The sequence below is a fragment of the Bufo bufo genome, chromosome 4 (assembly GCF_905171765.1).
Source record: "Bufo bufo chromosome 4, aBufBuf1.1, whole genome shotgun sequence".
Lineage (NCBI taxonomy): Eukaryota > Metazoa > Chordata > Amphibia > Anura > Bufonidae > Bufo > Bufo bufo.
The window spans coordinates 316125384-316149949 of NC_053392.1; the positions used below are offsets into that span (position 1 = coordinate 316125384).

Sequence of the window (24566 nt, forward strand, 5' to 3'; positions counted from 1 at the left end):
TACCCTTAATAAATCTGTGCCATTTACATATTGCCTCAATTTAGAACTCCCCATTGGGAACAGACATCTAAACATCCACCTCCTCCAAAACAAATAGTATGGCCCACTTTATGGTAACAAGCGCCACAATCTGCAAGGGAAATCATGAGTGTAAAGTGTACATTTGCCACTTTGATGTACGCAGACTGATCAGAAATCCTATTTACTTTCAATATACAATTTTCACAATTCAAAAATAAAAGTACATTAACAAAGCAAAACTAGTACTGCAGTCCTATTTTTCGGCAATTTTCTCCTTATCATTTGGTGTAACGATTTTTATATCAAAAGGTGTGAAAAATTCCAACATGGCCTTTGTATCCTTAATGTCCAGATTGTATTCTCCAGCTATTTTCTCTGCTGTCCATGTTTCTGGAGATTTTTTGTGATTGCTTAAAACAGACAGTGCCTCAACAATAGAAATCTTTCCCTTAGGAATGTTGTCCACTGTGATTCCAAAAGTCTCATTCCTCATCATATGCTTTAGAGGTCTCAAAACCTCTTGCTTAGGTAAGGGGATGCCTTCTTTTACCTATTAAAAAAAAAAAAAAAAAAAGAGCAAAAATGTAAAAGATACAACAACAAAAACGATCTTTATCACATGAAATAACCTATCCAGACACCACTAATGTATACCTGCTCAGAAGCCCTTCAGAATCAACCAGTGTCATTTTACAGATAAAGCCAAAACTGTAGGAACTTCGGAGATGGACAATTTCAGCAAAGACATACCCTCTAACATTTTGCCCTTGTTCCAGGTGCCCATTCTGTGTCCTTGCCCCAGTTGCCTCCTTTGTTCTTTATATTAATTGCATAAAGCCAAGAGGTGCCCATAGAGTACCTTTTATAAAATACCTACTTAGAACTACACAGTATCCATATAAACCAAACATACAATACACAATGTTCAATAATGCCAAACTGTACAATAATAAAAACTAACTTTATTGAAGATATATCAAAATACTATTTAAAATGAGTCACACAATGCATGTACAGTCAGTACCTGTGACCTCTCCTGACATGCCTGGTTTAATAGCTACATGCATCCCCCATGTAATAACAATTCTGGAGCATCTATTCTTATGTCTGTATGTTGTGCCATTACTTTATTATTTGCACTAGAAGTTATGAATGAATTGCTAGCAGTCTGCAGTAAGGGTACAGAGGGGTGGGTAACCAGTTGGGGAAGTGTACCTGCACAGACTGAAAATGGCAGCACTAATTGGATAGAGTCAGTCTGTGAAGGTACACCCCCCCCAACTGGTTACCTCCCCTCTGTACCCTTACTGCAGACTGCTAGCAGTTCATTCATAACTTCTAGTTTCAGAAATAATACAGGAATGGCACAACATAGAGCCATAAGAAGAGATGTTCCAGAATAGTTATTACATTGGGGAATGCAAGTAACTATTAAAACAGGCATATTAGGAGTGGTGACAGGTCCTCTTTAACCCTTTGAGCACCCTGGGATTTTCCATTTTTGTGTTTTCGTTTTTTTAACTCCCTGCCTTCCCATAGTACTACCTTTTTTCCATTCACATAGCCTTATAAGGGCTTATTTTTTGCGGGACAGGTTGTACTTCCTAATGGCACTATTTACGGTTGCATACCATGTAGTAGGGAGCGGGAAACAAATTCCAAATGGGGTAGAATTAGGAAAAAACGCAATTCTGATAAAGGTTTTTATTTATTTATTTTTTTTACACTGTACACTATGCGGTAAAATTGACCTATTATATTCATTCTCCAGGTCAGTACGGTTACAATGATACCACACTTGAATAACACTTAAATAATTTTTCTTGCGTTTTAATACAATTTTTTTTTTTTAAACCTTTGAGGAAACATTTTTTTTTTCATAACCATATTCTGACCCCTATAACTTTTTGGTAGCTATGTGTACGGGGTTGTGTGAGGACTCTTTTTTGTGGGACGATCTGTTCTTTTCAGTAAAACTAATTTTAAGTGTGTGCGACTTTTTGATCACTTTTTATTTAAAAAATTATTGGGTAGTTGAAGTGACAAAAAAATGGCAAATTGGCTGTTTTAATTTTTTTTCCCGCTACGCCATTTGCCATATGCCATTAATATTGTTATATTTTAATCGTTTTTTTGCATTTTCGCATGCGGCGATGCCCATGATGTTTATTTTTTTTATTGGTTAAGTATTTTTATTTTTCGGAAAGGGGGGTGATTTGAACTTTTTTTTATATTTGTAAAAACTTTTTTTTACTTTTTTTTCTACTTTTTTTTAAGTCACCTTGGGTGACAACAACTGGCAATCATTTGATTGCCCATAGTATTCAGTGATGGCTAAATAGCCATCATTGAAGACTTCAATTGTACTATATCAATACAAGGCTGCCACCTAGTGGCCTCTATTTATATTAGGGCTGCAGCTAACGATCATTTGAATAATCAATTAGTTGTCGATAATTTCATCGATTAATCAGGAAAAAAACACCAAAATGACAAACAAGGGGTTTATATGATTTTACATGAAAAATTGTGTTCAAAGGCCATATAAAAATAAATTTAGGAGTTACATAATTATAAAAATTTTGCATTACAATGTAAAAAAGACAAGTTATGGGGGATCTGTGGATGACACACTGTTATGGAGGGGATCTGTGGATGACACACTGTTATGGAGGGGATCTGTGGATGACACACTGTTATGGAGGGGATCTGTGGATGACACACTGTTATGGAGGGGATCTGTGGATGACACACTGTTATGGAGGGGATCTGTGGATGACACACTGTTATGGAGGGGATCTGTGGATGACACACTGCTATGGAGGGGATCTGTGGATGACACACTGTTATGGAGGGGATCTGTGGATGACACACTGCTATGGAGGGGATCTGTGGATGACACACTGTTATGGGGGATCTGTGGATGACACACTGTTATGGGGGATCTGTGGATGACACTGTTATGGGGGATCTGTGGATGACACTGTTATGGAGGGGATCTGTGGATGGCACTGTTATGGAGGGGATCTGTGGATGGCACACTGTTGTGGGGGATCTGTGGATGACACTATTATGGAGGATCTGTGGATGGCACTGTTATGGGAGGGGGATCTGTGGATGACACTGCTATGGGGGGGGATCTATGGATTACACTATATAGCATCTTATGCTATATGTGTCATTCACAGATCTCCCCCATAACAGTGTCCCCCAATACACCGGCCCAGCCGCTCACAGCAGTATAATATCTAAAGAGCATTCCTTAACTGGCAGTAACTTTTACTTGAATTTTAAATCAGCGCTATGATCTTTATTACCTTACAAATACAATGAAGCTCCGGTAACAGGCAGAGCGGGCAGCGGCGTAACGTCACTCACTCACGTGACGCACCTGATCCGCCCACTTTATGAATGATGCAGGCGCGTTACCTAAGTAAGTGACGTTACACTGCCGCCTGCTCTGCCTGTTACCGGAGCTTCATTGTAAGGTAATAAAGATTAGCTGATTTAAAGTTCAAGTAAAAGTTACTGCCGGTTAAGGACCCGCAGGCATAGCGCCTGACCGCCTACTCCCGCCCGCATAGCAATGGATCGGCCGATTATTCGATAACGGGATTCGTCGACAACGAATCCCGTTATCGATTATCATCGATAACTTACTCGTTGCAGCCCTAATTGATATATACATCTAATTGACTCGGAAGCTGGCTTGGGGCTTCGGTCAATTAGATCGTAGTAACAGGTCCCCCGATCTCATCCGGGGAACGCTGTTACCGGATCGGAAGCGCGCGACTTCCAGTTCCAGTCTGCACAGATGCCGTGGTCACATTTGACCACGGCATATGAAAGGTAAGATGTATGCAATCAGCCTTATGGCTGATCGCATACATGTGCCGCGGGTCTCTGCTATTTAAAATAGCAGAGATCCCGCAGCTAGGACACCCACTGCACGTGGGAGCGGGTGCCATGTTTAGGGATCGGACCCATGACGTACAGCTACGTCATAGGTCCTTAAGGGGTTAAACAGATGGTAACAAATATGCCAGAAATACAAACAAATAAGGATGGTCACAATAAATACCAGGCATATCGGAGGTTTGGACCATCATAGATTGGTGACGTGGTGCCAGGATATGGACCAGGTACTTCACAAATATTATGCCACACATGATTATCATGTACTTTCTCATTATTATGCTGGTTATCAATTGAGTAGCGATACAAGTGCCACAACCAAAGGACCTTTGGTGACGTCACTCCGGTTATCACATGATCCCTCACCATGGTAAAAGATCATGTGATGGATCATGTGATGACCGGAGTGACGTCACCAAAGGTCCTTTACCTGTAATTAATGCTCACCACAGGTCCTGTTCAGCAAAGGAGACAGAAGGAGATGCCGGGCTACGCGATCAAGTGGACTAAGATGAGTTAAATTATTTTTTTATTTTTTTTAACCCCTCCAGCGCTAGTTTACTATGCATTCTGTATTCAGAATGCTATTATTTTCCCTTATAACCATGTTATAAGGGAAAATAATAATGATCGGGTCTCCATCCCGATCGTCTCCTAGCAACCGTGCGTGAAAATCGCAACGCATCCGCACTTGCTTGTGGATGCTTGCGATTTTCACGCAACCCCATTCACTTCTATGGGGCCTGTGTTGCGTGAAAAACGCTGAATATAGAGCATGCTGCGATTTTCACGCAACGCACAAGTGATGCGTGAAAATCACCGCTCATCTGAACAGCCTCATTGAAATGAATGGGTCGGGATTCAGTGCGGGTGCAATACGTTCACCTACCGCATTGCACCCGCGCGGAAATATCGCCCGTGTGAACGCAGCCTTATGCCATCCTCAGCTTTAGGATTTGGTTACTGCACAGTATAGTAAAGAAGGCCACATTTATCAAAACGGTCTAACAGTAACGCTGGTCTTGTTGCCCAAAGCAACAAGTCAGAGCTCAGCTTTCAATTCTCAACTTGCTGTGTTAAAAAAAAAAAAAAGAAAACTGCACAGTGATTGGTTTCTATAGACAACACATTGGGGGGAGATTTCTCAAAAATGATCCAAAAGGAAATTGGCTTAGGTGCCCACAGCATCAGATTCCACCTTTCATTTTATAGAGCTCCTTTGGAAAATTAAAGGTCAATCTGATTGGTTGCTAGGGGCAAATAAGTCAATTTTCATCAGTTTGCCCCCGTTTTGATAAATGTCACCATTCAACTTTACTGTTCGATAGTTTTGATAAATGAGGCCCAGTCTCTATTGCGACTGTTTAGTTTTATTTCTGGCATATTTGTTACTATCAGCTTAAATACATATATACCGTCTGTAGCATGATGTCCTATTCATGCAATGTGTTTATTATTGGACAGTTTGGCATTATCGCACACTGCATATTGTAGGATTGGTGGATTACAGTAGTGTACCCCATTACATTCTGTATATTTACATACTATCTGATTTAATATCCATACGTTTAGTACATACCAAATAGTGGCAGTGCTCAGAAAGTGCTATACTGTGCCAAATAACACCAAAGTCTGCCCAGATAAATAGTGGCCATAATCCCCAGTGCCCCATTGCCTCCATAACAAAGCCAGCTGACTTCTTCAGGAAGGGGACATTACCAGAAATAAGTACAGGGCATTGCATAGTACACACAGGGATGAAATGGCCATACATCCTACAGGGAAATTTACCAGTGGGCCAGTGCTCTAGAATGACCAACCCGAGGCTCTCCAGCTGTTGCAAAACTACAACTCCCAGCATGCCCAGACTACCTCAGTGCTCCAGACTAAAAAAAATACCTAGTAGCCATTGGCTCCTGAACTGAAAAATTTAGGAGCCAAATTAAATTTTTAGTCGCCAAATCAAAACCGAATCAAAATTTTGGTATCGTGACAACGCTACGCCGATCAGATCTTTTTGATTTGCTTTCGTCACCATAAAAAAGTATTGCAATACTCAATACCGCAGAAAAAATAAATAAAAAAGCCGCGTGCATTTCGCATTTTATGAAACATAATAGAACAGTCCTATCCTATTTTTTGGGGTGACAAGGTGACTAAAAAATGGCGAATGCTCACCGCATAGGAGATATTTTTTAATAATTTAATACTTTGGACTTTTCGGACGCAGCGCTATGTAATATGTTTATTTATTTATTGTTTATATATTTTATATGTAAAATTGGGAAAGGTGGGATTTAAACTTAATATTTTAGGGTACTTTCACACTAGCGTTGTTCTTTTTCGGCATAGAGTTCCGTCCTAGGGGCTCTATACCAGAAAAGAACTGATCAGGCATATCCCCATGCATTCTGAAGGAGAGTAATCCGTTCAGGATGCATCAGGATGTCTTCAGTTCAGTCATTTTGACTGATCAGGCAAAAGATAAAACCGTAGCATGCTACGGCGAAAAAAACTGAAGATTTGACTGAATGCCGGAACCGGCATTTTTCCCCATAGGAATGTATTAGTGCCAGATCCGGCATTCAAAATACCGGAATGCAGGATCCATCCTTCCGGTAAAAATGTGTAAAAAGATACAAGACGGATCCGTCTGTCCGCATGACAAGCGGAGAGATGGATTCGTTCTTGCAATGCATTTGTGAGATGGATCCGCATCCGGAGGCGTCTCACAAATGCTTTCAGTCACATCCAGATCGGCGGATCCGGCAGGCAGTTCTAACGACGGAACTGCTTGCCGGATCACACTGCCGCAAGTGTGAAAGTAGCCTTAGTGTTTTTTTTTACTTACTATTAGCCCCCTTAGGGGCTGGAACCCTTGTCCTATTCACCCTTAGGCCCCTTTCACATGGGCGAGATTTCTGTGCGGGTGCAATGCGTGAGGTGAACGCATTGCACCCGCACTGAATCCGGACCCATTCACTTCCATGGGGCTGTGCACATGAGCGGTGATTTTCACGCATCACTTGAGCGTTGCGTGAAAATCGCAGCATGCTCTATGTTGTGCGTTTTTCACGCAACGCAGGCCCCATAGAAGTTAATGGGGCTGCGTGAAAATCGCAAGCATCCGTAAGCAAGTGCGGATGCGGTGCGATTTTCACGCATGGTTGCTAGGATGAAAGTCTATTCACTGTATTATTTTCCCTTAGGACATGGTTATAAGGGAAAATAATAGCACTCTTTAATACAGAATGCTTAGTAGGTGATCAATATAATAAACATTATATACACCCCACCCCAGTATAATAAACATTGGTGGTGCAGTGCGCCCCCCCAACACCCCAGTATAATAAACATTGGTGGCGCAGTGCGCCCCCCTCAAGACACCAGTATAATAAACATTGGTGGCGCAGTGCGCCCCCCCCCCCCCAACACCCCAGTATAACAAACATTGGTGGCGCAGCGCCCCCCCCCAACACCCCAGTATAATAAACACTGGTGGCGCAGTGCGCCCCCCCGACACCCCAGCATAATAAACATTGGTGGCGCAGTGCGCCCCCCAAACACCCCAGTATAATAAACATTGGTGGCGCAGTGCGCCCCCCCACACCCCAGTATAATAAACATTGGTGGCGCAGTGCGCCCCCCAACACCCCAGTATAATAAACATTGGCGGCGCAGTGCGCCCCCCAACACCCCAGTATAATAAACATTGGCGGCGCAGTGCGCCCCCCCAACACCCCAGTATAATAAACATTGGTGGCGCAGTGCGCCCCCCCAACACCCCAGTATAATAAACATTGGTGGTGCAGTGCGCCCCCCAGCACAACAAACATTGGTGGCGCAGCGCCCCCCCCCCCAACACCCCAGTATAATAAACTTTGGTGGCGCAGTGCGCCCCCCCGACACCCCAGCATAATAAACATTGGTGGCGCAGTGCGCCCCCCCGACACCCCAGTATAATAAACATTGGTGGCGCAGTGCGCCCCCCAGCACCCCAGTATAAACAACTTTCGTGGCGGGTAGCGCCCCCCCCCCAACACCCCAGTATAATAAACATTGGTGGCGCAGCGCCCCCCCCCCCCCCAACACCCCAGTATAATAAACATTGGTGGCGCAGTGCGCCCCCCCGACACCCCAGCATAATAAACATTGGTGGCGCAGTGCGCCCCCCAAACACCCCAGTATAATAAACATTGGTGGCGCAGTGCGCCCCCCCGACACCCCAGCATAATAAACATTGGTGGCGCAGTGCGCCCCCCCGACACCCCAGTATAATAAACATTGGTGGCGCAGTGCGCCCCCCAGCACCCCAGTATAAACAACTTTCGTGGCGGGTAGCGCCCCCCCCCCCAACACCCCAGTATAATAAACATTGGTGGCGCAGCGCCCCCCCCCCCCAACACCCCAGTATAATAAACATTGGTGGCGCAGTGCGCCCCCCCGACACCCCAGCATAATAAACATTGGTGGCGCAGTGCGCCCCCCAAACACCCCAGTATAATAAACATTGGTGGCGCAGTGCGCCCCCCCCCACACCCCAGTATAATAAACATTGGTGGCGCAGTGCGCCCCCCCAACACCCCAGTATAATAAACATTGGTGGCGCAGTGCGCCCCCCCAACACCCCAGTATAATAAACATTGGTGGCGCAGTGCGCCCCCCCCAACACCCCAGTATAATAAACATTGGCGGCGCAGTGCGCCCCCCCAACACCCCAGTATAATAAACATTGATGGCGCAGTGCGCCCCCCCAACACCCCAGTATAATAAACATTGGTGGTGCAGTGCGCCCCCCCAACACCCCAGTATAATAAACATTGGTGGCGCAGTGCGCCCCCCCGACACCCCAGTATAATAAACATTGGTGGCGCAGTGCGCCCCCCAGCACCCCAGTATAACAAACATTGGTGGCGCAGCGCCCCCCCCCCAACACCCCAGTATAATAAACATTGGTGGCGCAGTGCGCCCCCCCGACACCCCAGCATAATAAACATTGGTGGCGCAGTGCGCCCCCCAAACACCCCAGTATAATAAACATTGGTGGCGCAGTGCGCCCCCCCCACACCCCAGTATAATAAACATTGGTGGCGCAGTGCGCCCCCCCAACACCCCAGTATAATAAACATTGGTGGCGCAGTGCGCCCCCCCAACACCCCAGTATAATAAACATTGGTGGCGCAGTGCGCCCCCCCCAACACCCCAGTATAATAAACATTGGTGGCGCAGTGCGCCCCCCCAACACCCCAGTATAGAAATCATTGGTGGCGCAGTGCGCCCCCCCATTACTATGTATATATATATATATATATATATATATATATTATATATATTAGTCCATATGCCATTTAGGAACAGGCACCCCTGAGGAAGCCAGCAGAGCCTGGCGATACGCGTTGGGCTTCTTTCCTGGCCACCACGCATACCCCCCTATGCTACCTCAATGATAAGTATTTCAGTCCTCCATTTCTGTTGATGGATCTCATGCATTTTAAATTGTAATACATTTATCCATGTGGGGGCATGTTTATGGCTTTGTGGAGAGCCAGGGTGGCATGTGTACATGTTTGGTTCACATGGCCCCAATTTATTGTATACAATCATTTTAAGCAATTTTTTGTTGTGTCTGTTGCTTTGAATAAGGGCTCATTCAGACGGCCGTATGCTGTCCGCAAAAATACTGAATGCTATCCGTTTTTTTGCGGATCCGCAAAAAAACGGATCTGCAAAAAAACGGATAGCATTCAGTATTTTTGTGAACCCATAGACTTCAATGGGGCCATGTCCTGATTTTCACGGACAAGTATAGGGTATGTTTCATTTTTTTTGCGGATCCGCAAAAAAACGGAAAGCATTCAGTATTTTTGCGGACAGCATACAGCTGTCTGAATGAGCCCTAAATTTGATACATTTTTAGATGTGCGGCTCTTATCTCGGTATTCTTTTTCTCTTTCTTTGAACTATATTGTGTATTAAATACCGTGCGCCGGCACTCTTATCTTAATTCTGAGGGGCCCCCGTTTTTTGAATTACAAGACTAAAAAGTCTTGTCGCCATTTGTAAATTCTAAGTCGCATTGGCGACCATTTTGGTCGCCATCTGGAGCCCTGTACCTACATCTATCAGCAGGGCATGGTGGGAGCTGTAGTTTTACAACAGCTAGAGAGCCCCAGGTTGGCTATTCCTGCTCTAGGGAGCCGCCAGAGCCCTTCTCACGGCCGGTGAACAGTTAAATACCGCAGCCAGTGTGGCAGTATTTTGTGTTGGATCATTTTTGAGAAATCTCCCCCCAATGTGTTGTCTATAGAAACCAATCACTGTGCAGTTTTCATTTTTTTTTTTAACACCGCAAGTTGAGAATTGAAAGCTGAGCTCTGACTTGTTGCTTTGGGCAACAAGACCAGCGTTACTGTTAGACCGTTTTGATAAATGTGGCCTTCTATACTATACTGTGCAGTAACCAAATCCTAAAGCTGAGGATGGCATAAGGCTGCGTTCACACGGGCGATATTTCCGCGCGGGTGCAATGCGGTAGGTGAACGTATTGCACCCGCACTGAATCCCGACCCATTCATTTCAATGAGGCTGTTCAGATGAGCGGTGATTTTCACGCATCACTTGTGCGTTGCGTGAAAATCGCAGCATGCTCTATGTTGTGCGTTTTTCACGCAACGCAGGCCCCATAGAAGTTAATGGGGCTGCGTGAAAATCGCAGACATCCGCAAGCAAGTGCGGATGCGGTGCGATTTTCACGCATGGTTGCTAGGATGAAAGTCTATTCACTGTATTATTTTCCCTTAGGACATGGTTATAAGGGAAAATAATAGCACTCTTTAATACAGAATGCTTAGTAGGTGATCAATATAATAAACATTATATACACCCCACCCCAGTATAAGGCCTCTTTCACACGACCGTTGTGTGCACCCGTGGCCGTTGTGCCGTTTTCCGTTTTTTTTCGCGGACCCCATGACTTTCAATGGGTCCGTGGAAAAAACGGAAAATGCACCGTTTTGCAGCCGCATCCGAGATCCGTGTTTCCTGGCCGTGAAAAAAATATGACCTGTCCTATTTTTTTCACGGCCAACGGTTCACGGACCCATTCAAGTCAATGGGTCCGTGAAAGAACACGGATGCACACAAGATTGGCATCCGTGTCCGTGATCCGTGACCGTAGGTTAGTTTTTATACAGACGGATCCGAAGATCCGTCTGCATAAAAGCTTTTTCATAGCTGAGTTTTCACTTCGTGAAAACTCAGAACCGACAGTATATTCTAACACAGAAGCGTTCCCATGGTGATGGGGACGCTTCTAGTTAGAATACACTACAAACTGTGTACAAGACTGCCCCCTGCTGCCTGGCAGCACCCGATCTCTTACAGGGGGCCGTGATCAGCACAATTAACCCCTTCAGGTGCGGCACCTGAATGGGTTAATTGTACTATCATATCCCCCTGTAAGAGATCAGGGCTGCCAGGCAGCAGGGGGCAGACCCTCCCCCCCTCCCCAGTTTGAATATCATTGGTGGCCAGTGCGCCCCCCCCCCCCCTCTATTGTAATAATAGGTTGGTGGCCAGTGCGGCCCCCCCCCCTCCCTCTATTGTAATTATTCGTTGGTGGCACAGTGTGCGCCCTCCCCTCCCTCCCTCTATTGTAATAATTCGTTGGTGGCACAGTGTGCGCCCCCCATCGCCCCCCCCTCCCTCTATAGCATTAACAACATTGTTGGCCAGTGTGCGGCCTCCCATCTCCCCCCCCCCCCCCCATCATTGGTGGCAGCGGAGTTCCGATCGGAGTCCCAGTTTAATCGCTGGGGCTCCGATCGGTAACCATGGCAACCAGGACGCTACTACAGTCCCGGTTGCCATGGTTACTTAGCAATAGTACAATAGTAGAAGATTCATACTTACCTGCTGGTGGCTGCTGCGATGTTCGTGTCCGGCCGGGAGCTCCACCTACTGGTAAGTGACAGGGTCTGTGCAGCGCATTGCTAAATGAACTGTCACTTACCAGTAGGAGGAGCTCCCGGCCGGACACTAACATCGCAGCTCCCAGGTAAGTATGAATCTTTTACTATTGTACTATTGCTAGTAACCCGCTGCCACCAATGATCGGGGGGGGAGATGGGAGGCTGCACACTGGCCACCAATGTTGTTAATGCTATAGAGGGAGGGGGGGCCGATGGGGGGCGCACACTGTGCCACCAACGATTTATTACAATAGAGGGAGGAAGGGGGGTGGGGGGGGCGCACACTGTGCCACCAACAAATTATTACAATAGAGGGAGGAAGGGGGGGGGCCGCACTGGCCACCAATGATATTCAAACTGGGGAGGGGGGGGGTCTGCCCCCTGCTGCCTGGCAGCCCTGATCTCTTACAGGGGGATATGATAGTACAATTAACCCCTTCAGGTGCGGCACCTGAGGGGTTAATTGTGCTGATCACGGCCCCCTGTAAGAGATCGGATACTGCTAGGCAGCAGGGGGCAGTCATGTACACAGTTTGTAGTATATTCTAACTAGAAGCGTCCCCATCACCATGGGAACGCCTCTGTGTTAGAATATACTGTCGGAAATGAGGTTTCACAATCTAACTCATATCCGACAGTATATTCTAACATAGAGGCGTTCCCATGGTGATGGGGACGCTTCAAGTTAAAATATACCATCGGATTGGAGAAAACTCACATCCGATGGTATAAAAGGGACTCCAGACTTTACATTGAAAGTCAATGGGGACGGATCCGTTTGAAATGGCACCATATTGTGTCAACGTCAAACGGATCCGTCCCCATTGACTTGCATTGTAATTCAGGACGGATCCGTTTGGCTCCGCACGGCCAGGCGGACACCAAAACGACTTTTTTTTCATGTCCGAGGATCCTCCAAAAATCAAGGAAGACCCACGGACGAAAAAACGGTCACGGATCACGGAAAAACGGGACCCCGTTTTGCGGACCGTGAAAATATACTGTCGTGTGCAATAAGCCTAATAAACATTGGTGGTGCAGTGCGCCCCCCCAACACCCCAGTATAATAAACATTGGTGGCGCAGTGCGCCCCCCTCAAGACACCAGTATAATAAACATTGGTGGCGCAGTGCGCCCCCCCGACACCCCAGCATAATAAACATTGGTGGCGCAGTGCGCCCCCCAAACACCCCAGTATAATAAACATTGGTGGCGCAGTGCGCCCCCCCACACCCCAGTATAATAAACATTGGTGGCGCAGTGCGCCCCCCAACACCCCAGTATAATAAACATTGGTGGCGCAGTGCGCCCCCCCAACACCCCAGTATAATAAACATTGGTGGCGCAGTGCGCCCCCCCAACACCCCAGTATAAAAAACATTGGTGGCGCAATGCGCCCCCCCCAACACCCCAGTATAATAAACATTGGTGGCGCAGTGCGCCCCCTTCAACACCCCAGTATAATAAACATTGGTGGCGCAGTGCGCCCCCCCCAACACCCCAATATAATAAACATTGGTGGCGCAGTGCGCCCCCCAGCACCCCAGTATAACAAACATTGGTGGCGCAGCGCCCCCCCCCCCAACACCCCAGTATAATAAACATTGGTGGCGCAGTGCGCCCCCCCGACACCCCAGCATAATAAACATTGGTGGCGCAGTGCGCCCCCCCGACACCCCAGTATAATAAACATTGGTGGCGCAGTGCGCCCCCCAGCACCCCAGTATAACAAACATTGGTGGCGCAGCGCCCCCCCCCCCAACACCCCAGTATAATAAACATTGGTGGCGCAGTGCGCCCCCCCCCGACACCCCAGTATAATAAACATTGGTGGCGCAGTGCGCCCCCCCGACACCCCAGTATAACAAACATTGGTGGCGCAGCGCCCCCCCCCCAACACCCCAGTATAGAAATCATTGGTGGCGCAGTGCGCCCCCCCATTACTATGTATATATATATATATATATATATATATATATATTATATATATTAGTCCATATGCCATTTAGGAACAGGCACCCCTGAGGAAGCCAGCAGAGCCTGGCGATACGCGTTGGGCTTCTTTCCTGGCCACCACGCATACCCCCCTATGCTACCTCAATGATAAGTATTTCAGTCCTCCATTTCTGTTGATGGATCTCATGCATTTTAAATTGTAATACATTTATCCATGTGGGGGCATGTTTATGGCTTTGTGGAGAGCCAGGGTGGCATGTGTACATGTTTGGTTCACATGGCCCCAATTTATTGTATACAATCATTTTAAGCAATTTTTTGTTGTGTCTGTTGCTTTGAATAAGGGCTCATTCAGACGGCCGTATGCTGTCCGCAAAAATACTGAATGCTATCCGTTTTTTTGCGGATCCGCAAAAAAACGGATCTGCAAAAAAACGGATAGCATTCAGTATTTTTGCGAACCCATAGACTTCAATGGGGCCATGTCCTGATTTTCACGGACAAGTATAGGGCATGTTTCATTTTTTTTGCGGATCCGCAAAAAAACGGATAGCATTCAGTATTTTTGCGGACAGCATACGGCTGTCTGAATGAGCCCTAAATTTGATACATTTTTAGATGTGCGGCTCTTATCTCGGTATTCTTTTTCTCTTTCTTTGAACTATATTGTGTATTAAATACCGTGCGCCGGCACTCTTATCTTAATTCTGAGGGGCCCCCGTTTTTTGAATTACAAGACTAAAAAGTCTTGTCGCCATTTGTAAATTCTAAGTCGCATTGGCGACCATTTTGGTCGCCATCTGGAGCCCTGTACCTACATCTATCAGCAGAGCATGGTGGGAGCTGTAGTTTTACAACAGCTAGAGAGCCCCAGGTTGGCTATTCCTGCTCTAGGGAGCCGCCAGAGCCCTTCTCACGGCCGGTGAACAGTTAAATACCGCAGCCAGTGTGGCAGTATTTTGTGTTCCATTGTGGTATTTGGTTCTGCTGGGGCAGTATTTTGTGCTACACTGTGGTATTTGGTTCTGCTGGGGCAGTATTTTGTGCTACACTGTGGTATTTGGTTCTGCTGGGGCAGTATTTTGTGCTACACTGTGGTATTTGGTTCTGCTGGGGCAGTATTTTGTGCTACACTGTGGTATTTGGTTCTGCTGGGGCAGTATTTTGTGCTACACTGTGGTATTTGGTTCTGCTGGGGCAGTATTTTGTGCTACACTGTGGTATTTGGTTCTGCTGGGGCAGTATTTTGTGCTACAGTGTGGTATTTGGTTCTGCAGGGGCGGTATTTGTGCTACACTGTGGTATTTGGTTCTGCAGGGGCGGTATTTGTGCTACACTGTGGTATTTGGTTCTGCTGGGGCGGTATTTTGTGCTACACTGTGGTATTTGGTTCTGCTGGGGCAGTATTTGTGCTACACTGTGGTATTTGGTTCTGCTGGGGCAGTATTTTGTGCTACACTGTGGTATTTGGTTCTGCTGGGGCAGTATTTTGTGCTACACTGTGGTATTTGGTTCTGCAGGGGCGGTATTTGTGCTACACTGTGGTATTTGGTTCTGCAGGGGCGGTATTTGTGCTACACTGTGGTATTTGGTTCTGCAGGGGCGGTATTTGTGCTACACTGTGGTATTTGGTTCTGCTGGGGCAGTATTTTGTGCTACACTGTGGTATTTGGTTCTGCAGGGGCGGTATTTGTGCTACACTGTGGTATTTGGTTCTGCAGGGGCGGTATTTGTGCTACACTGTGGTATTTGGTTCTGCTGGGGCAGTATTTTGTGCTACACTGTGGTATTTGGTTCTGCTGGGGCAGTATTTTGTGCTACACTGTGGTATTTGGTTCTGCTGGGGCAGTATTTTGTGCTACAGTGTGGTATTTGGTTCTGCAGGGGCGGTATTTGTGCTACACTGTGGTATTTGGTTCTGCTGGGGCAGTATTTTGTGCTACACTGTGGTATTTGGTTCTGCAGGGGCGGTATTTGTGCTACACTGTGGTATTTGGTTCTGCAGGGGCGGTATTTGTGCTACACTGTGGTATTTGGTTCTGCAGGGGCGGTATTTGTGCTACACTGTGGTATTTGGTTCTGCAGGGGCGGTATTTGTGCTACACTGTGGTATTTGGTTCTGCAGGGGCGGTATTTGTGCTACACTGTGGTATTTGGTTCTGCAGGGGCGGTATTTGTGCTACACTGTGGTATTTGGTTCTGCAGGGGCGGTATTTGTGCTACACTGTGGTATTTGGTTCTGCAGGGGCGGTATTTGTGCTGCACTACAGTAGTGCTAGTCCTGCCTACTTCTGTTGTCCTTACTTATTTGTTTTGCCCCGCCTTCTGTCAATTTTGACTAGCCTACATGGGGCCACTTTTAGGTTTCTGGGGTCACTTTAAGTTCCCAATCTGCCCCCAAGTACAATAAAAGGTCTAAAAATTACACACCGCGGACCGAAATTTGATATTAACGGCACACACAAAGTTATGTTTTGAGCGAAAATATTTACTTAGCGATGTAAATGTTAATTGTATTTAGGTTACAGAAAAACCTTTTACTATGGCTAAAAATGATACAGTAACTAGCCAAATGGTGAATATTTTTGTAAATATCCACTACACTGGGCAAGAGGGGGAAAAATGTGAGTGACTTTTCTTTGTCCAAAAGCAGCGTGCTAATTGACAAATGGAGCAGCACGTTTCCATATTATTTTTAACCTGAAACAGCAAGAGATCCATTCAATGAAGTACACAGTGTGACTCGGGAAGCAATCCATAATGGGCCTCAAGGAGAGCATATTATCGACACACAGAATGACGACAACGGGCTACAAATCCAAGCAACGCAGGTGACACATCATGGAGCTTTTCAGGTAGTAGATAATTATAAGGAAGCAACATAATGAAACCCTTAATGGAGGCTAAATATTCATTAGGAAAAAAACACACTATTTAAATGAGTAAGTAATGGGCGTAATTTTCTTCCATTGTGCCGTAATACATAAATGTTATTTTCAAAGGGCCTTTTTATTATTCGAACTTTGAAAGCCTTCAAGGCGTAATAAACTGCAGCATACTGGACATGTACTGTGAGGACAGATCAACTAGCATTTAAAGAGGTTTTCTCACCAGGATGACCCTTTTCCATATGCCCCACCGAGGAAAGAAGTCCATATAGTCCATATAGTCTCCCATGCAGTGGTCCAATAACTTCCCTTGGGGATACCAACTCATCTCCTGGGTCTTCTGCAGTCTCATTTATGTCACATTGTTGATAGCAGAGCTGGCTTCAGCTAAAAAGTGGTTTTCCAATTGTTTAATACTGATGACCTATACTCGGGATGGGTAAGCTTACAATGCCTGGCACCCTCACGATCATTGGGGCGCCGCAGCCTCTTCACAGCGCCATTTATTAAACAGTGGCTGTGCTTGGTACTGCAGATGAGCCCCATTCACATGAATGGGGCTGAGCTGCACTGAGGCCACGTGACGCCACTGGCCTAGAAAGAGGTTTAGGAACTCCCAGACTCCTGGGGTCTCTTCATACTGCCGACTGGAAGGGGTTCTGGAGTCAGACTCCAGGCAATCTCATACTAATGACCTATCCTAATACATAATGATGTATACTGGCCAGATGGAGGCCAAAAGCACCCTACTGTAACCCAAAGGACACCTTAGGTGTGTGCGTCAGCAGCCTTCATGTTCTGTATATGACACACGTGGCCAGTACGGCAGTATACTTGCAATGTTCCTTAGCATTTAGAATAAAGCTACAGCTTCACTGTAAAATAATAACCTTGTGTAGCTTCACCCTGGAACTACATTTCCACAGCTGAAATATCCTAGCATTCCCTGTTGGTTTAATGTGCCTCTTAAAGGTTTTAAAGATAACTGTACATTTTAAGGACTCATGCACACGACCGTTCCGTTTTTTGCGGTCCGCAAACTGCGGATCCGCAAAACACGGAAGCCGCCCGTGTGCCTTCCTCAATTTGCGGAACGGAACAGGCGGCCCATTGTAGACATGCCTATTCTTGTCCGCAAAACGGACAAGAATAGGACATGTTATTTTTTTTTTTGCGGGGCCACGGAACGGAGCAACGGATGCGGACAGCACACGGAGTGCTGTCCCCATCTTTTGCGGCCCCATTGAAGTGAATGGGTCCTCACCCGAGCCGCAAAAACTGCGGCTCGGATGCGGACCAGGACAACGTTTGTGTGCATGAGGCCTAAGAGAAATGTTCTATATCGAAAACTAGAGGTATACGTTTTAGCCGATTTAGCCCAGTTTACACCACCAAGTTGCGTATTCTTTTCTCCCCATAAGTAATGGGAAGAGTGGGTTTTCCATCAAAATGAGACATCTTCCGATAATCACAAACCACTTTTTCCCCAAAATGCATAAAATGAAATAATACTAACAGCATTCACGTGGGAACGTTTGAATGACAACGTGCCAACATTTACCTGGGGCGACGGATCTGTGGAGTCAACATATACGTCTTTCAACCGTGATAAAAGCTGATCATCTTTTTTGGAAATTTTATCCTGGATGCCTGGGTGATCTAAAAAAAATAAAAAATAAAAATAGGCAATACAATTACAATAGCAATGACATACTAAAGTAAAAAAATAAGAGTGTTGTAAATGAGCCTTACAGGTCTGTCCATGTCTGACCAGGCAGAGCTGCAGAGTGACACCACAAACTGTCCTACCCGCTTTGTTAAAGGGGTCGTATAGTCAAAAAATTATAATAATGATACAGCTTTAAAGGGGTCTGTCACCTACCTGACCGGTTTTAAACAGATCACATAGTTCAGTGGGGCACAAAGACATGACACAGATGTTACCTGTGTTTAGTTTTTCAAATGCTTCAAAACGCCCAAAAAGTCTTTTTTTTTCATATGCTAATGAACCGTCGCAAGTGCCCAGGGGCGGAGAGTTTTCTGAAAGTGCCCAAGTTCCCCCTCCTCACTAGCGCCTAACTCCACCCCTCGGTAAGCTCAGGCCAGCCCTGTGGCTCTGTGACATCATATTTCCCTATAGGACGTTCGCGCATCGCTGCCGGACCCGAGCATGCGCAGTGTTCTGCCCACTGTGGGCAGAGGCACAGAGATATGCAGTGCGCATGCGCCAATTTCATGCCAGTAACTGGCGCATGCGCACTCCATATAAAAAACAAATCTGCAGCAGAAATCAAAGAACCAGTTTTGGATTTCTGCTGTGGAATCTACCAAAGGAGAAATCTGTGCGCATACCCCTACTGTGATATGACCTTCAACACACTAGACTGCGCTCACTTGTGACATCACCATCCAGTCACGGACTAGACTGCGCTCACTTCACTTGTGACATCACCATACAGTCACGGACTAGACTGCGCTCACTTGTGACATCACCATACAGTCACGGACTAGACTGCGCTCACTTGTAACATCACCATCCAGTCAGGGACTAGAATGTGCTCACTTGTGACATCACCATCCAGTCACCAACTAGACTGCACTCACTTGTGACATCACCATCCAATCACAGACTGGACTGCACTCACTTGTGACATTACCATCCAGTCAAGGACTAGATTGCGCTCACTTCACTTGTGACATCACCATCCAGTCACGGACTAGACTGCGCTCACTTGTCACATCACCATCCAGTCACAGACTAGACTGCTCTCACTTGTGACATCACCATCCAGTCAGGGACTAGACTGTGCTCACTTGTGACATCACCATCCAATCACAGACTGGACTGCACTCACTTGTGACATCACCGTCCAGTCACAGACTAGAGTGCGCTCATTTGTGACATCATGATGTGCCACAGTGTGTCTGCAGTAAATCTTGTTGGCACATAACTCAGGGGACACTATTGCATTTTTAATCCCTTAGTGACATCATTCATTTTAGCCTGAATGACCAATAATATTTCCCCCCTTTGTGTTCTAGCAGTCATAACTTTTTACATTTTTTCTTCAATTTTTATTTTTATTTTGCAGGATTAGTTGTAGGTTTTTTAGGAACCATTTTTGGATACATATAGTGTAAATAAAATAAATAACTTTTATTATTTTATTTTTAGGGGGAAAGAAAAAAAATAGTAATTTTTACTTTTTTTGTGGAATTTATTTATGGCATTCGATGTGTGGTAAAAAAAAAACCATAATTTTATTATGTGGGTCTGTACAATGATTATAATACAACATTGCTATATATTTTGACTATTTTTCTCTCCTGCTGCAGCTGCTCCCTCATTCTCTTTCAGACAATACCAGAATGACAGCAATATGTTCAGCACAGGGGAAGATATCACTGATAGAAATCGGGATGCAGCTGAAAGTGGAAGTAAAAGCACGTTTTACCCGTGATTATTCCCAACTTGATTTCTAACAGTGATTTTGCCTCTGTTGCTTGGATTTTAGCTGTCATTCTGGTCTTGTATGAAAAACTGGAATGTCAACTTGCATGTTTCTAGCTGCTACCAGTCAGGAGAAAGCAGCATCTAAAGCAGCCCTCCCCCCTCCACTTTGTGCCTGAGCCCAGCTGGGGCAGAACAGTTCAGTACTTTTCCCACTGCCGAGCTGAGCTCAGGCAGAACAGTTAGGTAGTTAAAGGGGTTGTGTCATCTCTAACATTGGTGGCATATCACCAATGTTTGAGATGATGCAACCCCTTTAACTGAGCTGCATTCAAAGCCATTTCAAGATAGTAGTAGGAAGTGAGGGGCAGCGGGGACTTGATGCCATCAGAACTGAAGGGGCTGGGGATCGGCGAGTAGACGTTTTGTTTCTTACCGCATGGGCAGGTAGAAACTAGGGATGAGCGAATCGACTTCGGATGAAATATCCAAAGTCAATTCGCATTAAAACTTGGTTAGAGTACTATACGGAGCAGAAGCTTCGTACAGTATTAGAATGTATTGGCGAGACTTCAGGTAGTAACTTCAGAAATTAATTTCTACTGTTAAAAACTTTTTACTGAACTCGGTTTCGGTTCCAAGTGTTACCTTGGAACTGAACCCGAGTTTGGTAAAAAGTTTCTTACAGTAGTAATACCTTCGGCTCATCGGAGCCAATACATTCTAAGCGCTCACTCCCTACAGTATTCTAACAAAGTCTTATGCGAATCGACTTGGAATGTTTCATCCGAAGTCGATTCGCTCATCCCTAGTAGAAAACATACAGATATTCTAGTAAGGAGAAATTTAGTAAATGTATTAACTAATTCAAGGTCCTTCTCTAGTAGTAAAATGAACTGGTAACTCCAATTTTCTCAGGGGAGAGCACCCACCACGGACTGAGGTGTGACTCTGTCACACGAACAGAGCAGCAAGGACTTCATCTCCCGGCATGCACCATTACCACAAGACGCTGCTTCCGGAAGATGAAACGCATCCAGATTGTAAACAGAAGGCACAGAAGTCTGTGCAGCGCCCCCTGCTGTCAGTGACACGGGAAGGTCATGCAATACACTTACTGGACAGCATAGCTCCTATAGCCTCCCTGGTGCCCGGGTGAGCGGGCGCTGCGCTGGGCTTGTCTTTGCCGATTAGGCGGTGTGCCCGGCTCTCCACATTGAAGTTCCTGAAGGCGCGGACTAGATTTGCTCCCATGTCTGCTACTGCATGTCACACACTGGGCACACTGCTGGCGGGGAGTGATGACGGTTTCCGGTCCCCTCCTCCTCTGCTGCTATGTGTGTATGTAACAGGGAAGCCAGAAGGACAACAGGAGGGCACTGGTGATGCTTAGTGCCTGTGCCATCGTCCTGTAGCCGTTCCTACCAACTCCCTTAGTGTCTCCTACACAATGGTGCTGCCACCTTAGTGTCCCCTTCACTATAGTGGTGCCCCCTCTTAGTGTCTCACTTACAATAGAGCTGCCCCCTTACTGTCCCCTTCACAATAGTGCTGCCCCCTTAGTGTCCCTTACACAATAGTGCTGCCCCCTTAGTGTGCCCTTCACAATAGTGCTGCCCCCTTAGTGTCCCTTACACAATAGTGCTGCCCCCTTAGTGTGCCCTTCACAATAGTGCTGCCCCCTTAGTGTCCCCTACACAATTGTGCGGCCCCCTTAGTGTCCCCTTCACTATAGTGCTGCCGCCTCTTAGTGTCCCACTTACAATAGTGCTGCCACCTTACTGTCCCCTTCACAATAGTGCTACCCCCTTAGTGTCCCCTACACAATTGTGCTGCCCCCTTAGTGTGCCCTTCACAATAGTGCTGCCCCCTTAGTGTGCCCTTCACAATAGTGCTGCCCTCTTATAGTAGTGCTGCCCCCTTAGTGTCCCCTACACAATAGTGCTGCCCCCTTAGTGTGCCCTTCACAATAGTGCTGCCACCTTAGTGTCCCCTTCACAATTGTGCGGCCCCCTTCGTGTCCCCTTCACAATAGTGCTGCCACCTTAGTGTCCCCTTCACAATTGTGCGGCCCCCTTCGTGTCCCATTCATAATAGTGCTGCCCCCTTAGTGTGCCCTTCACAATAGTGCTGCCCTCTTACAGTAGTTTTGCCTCCTCTTAGTGTCCCCCTTCCAATAGTGCTGCCACCTTAGTGTCCCCTTCACAATAGTGCTGCCCTCTTATAGTAGCGCTGCCTCCTCTTAGTGTCCCCCTTCCAATAGTGCTGCCACCTTAGTGTCCCCTTCACAATAGTGCTGCCACCTTAGTGTCCCCTTCACAATAGTGCTGCCACCTTAGTGTCCCCTTCACAATAGTGCTGCCACCTTAGTGTCCCCTTCACAATAGTGCTGCCCCCTTAGAGTGCTCTTTACAATAGTGCTGCCCCTTTAGTGTGCCCTTCACAATAGTGCTGCCCTCTTATAGTAGTGCTGCCTCCTCTTAGTGTCCCCCTTACAATTGTGCTGCCACCTTAGTGTCCCCTTCACAATAGTGCTGCCACCTTAGTGTCCCCTTCACAATAGTGCTGCCCTCTTATAGTAGTGCTGCCTTGTCTTAGTGTCCCCCTTCCAATAGTGCTGCCACCTTAGTGACCCCTTCACAATACTGCTGCCCTCTTATAGTAGTGCTGCCTCCTCTTAGTGTCCCCCTTCCAAAAGTGCTGCCACCTTAGTGTCCCCTTCTCAATAGTGCTGCCCTCTTATAGTAGTGCTGCCTCCTTAGTGTCCCCCTTACATTATTGCTGTCCCCTTAGTGTTCCCCACACAATAGTGCTGCCCTCTTATAGTAGTGCTGCCTCCTCTTAGTGTCCCCCTTACAATTGTGCTGCCACCTTAATGTCCCCTTCACAATAGTGCTTCCCTCTTATAGTAGTGCTGCCTCCTCTTAGTGTCCCCCTTCCAATAGTGCTGCCACCTTAGTGTCCCCTTCACAATAGTGCTGCCTCCTAAATGTGCCCTTCACAATAGTGCTGCCCTCTTATAGTAGTGCTGCCTTGTCTTAGTGTCCCCCTTCCAATAGTGCTGCCACCTTAGTGACCCCTTCACAATACTGCTGCCCTCTTATAGTAGTGCTTCCTCCTCTTAGTGTCCCCCTTCCAAAAGTGCTGCCACCTTAGTGTCCCCTTCTCAATAGTGCTGCCCTCTTATAGTAGTGCTGCCTCCTTAGTGTCCCCCTTACATTATTGCTGTCCCCTTAGTGTTCCCCACACAATAGTGCTGCCCTCTTATAGTAGTGCTGCCTCCTCTTAGTGTCCCCCTTCCAAAAGTGCTGCCACCTTAGTGTCCCCTTCTCAATAGTGCTGCCCTCTTATAGTAGTGCTGCCTCCTTAGTGTCCCCCTTACAATATTGCTGTCCCCTTAGTGTTCCCCACACAATAGTGCTGCCCTCTTATAGTAGTGTAAACCATATACATGTGTAAACCACATACAGGTGTAAACCACATATAGGTGTAAACCACAACCACAGTGTAAACCACATACAGGTGTAAACCACAACCACAGTGTAAACCACATACAGGTGTAAACCACAACCACAGTGTAAACCACATACAGGTTTAAACCACATATGGGTGTAAACCACAACCACAGTGTAAACCACATACAGGTGTAAACCACAACCACAGTGTAAACCACATACAGGTGTAAACCACAACCACAGTGTAAACCACATACAGGTGTAAACCATATACAGGTGGAAACCACATACAGGTGTAAACCATATACAGGTGTAAACCACAACCACAGTGTAAACCACATACAGGCAGATTGCGGTAGTGGTGTTGGAAACGCTCACCAGATGAGGTTGTGCAATGACCCAGATCAACACGGTGAAACACTGAGGTGGAGATCTCGTTCCATTGTAACGGACTGCTGCTCCTTCACGTCTGGAAGTCAAGAGGCCTGTAGATAATGGATAATACAAATTAATTTGATGGGTGAAACCAGGCTGCTGTCCACAAAGAAACTCAAAATTTTATTAAAAGAAATGTAAAATATGAGCATGTTGTAGGAAGGCGCAAGGGTCCGTAGTTGACGGAGGGTATGTATCACCGAGGTTTCTGGACTCGGTGAAGTAAGAGCCGGTATTTTCAGGTGTCAGCGGCAGCTAATACTAATTGACACTTTACTATTTTAGTAATGCTGTAATAGCTGATCCGGGACGGCTCTTACTGGGAGTAGGCAAAGTGCTGGGTGGGTGACTACTCTCCACGTTCCAGGCTGGGTCTTGGTTTTAGGCTATAAAACACAGGCAGCACTGTCAGGTGGTGTGGATTACTCCTCTCTGACAGTGGAGCGCTGTCAGTCTCTGTGTTGGGAACTGGGAG

At 46.4% G+C, this 24566-nt stretch overlaps 1 protein-coding gene across 1 annotated transcript; it reads right to left on the reverse strand.

Annotated features, from left to right (window-relative positions):
• Nucleotides 1-11: 11 nt before the first annotated feature.
• NDUFAF4 (NADH:ubiquinone oxidoreductase complex assembly factor 4) lies at nucleotides 12-21501 on the reverse strand. Its single transcript, XM_040426828.1, has 3 exons — nucleotides 21320-21501; nucleotides 18312-18409; nucleotides 12-571 (listed from the first exon to the last, which is right to left on the reverse strand). Exons 1-3 carry the CDS (start codon nucleotides 21453-21455, stop codon nucleotides 275-277), a joined length of 531 nt encoding a protein of 176 aa, XP_040282762.1. The 5' UTR covers nucleotides 21456-21501; the 3' UTR covers nucleotides 12-274.
• Nucleotides 21502-24566: the final 3065 nt, after the last annotated feature.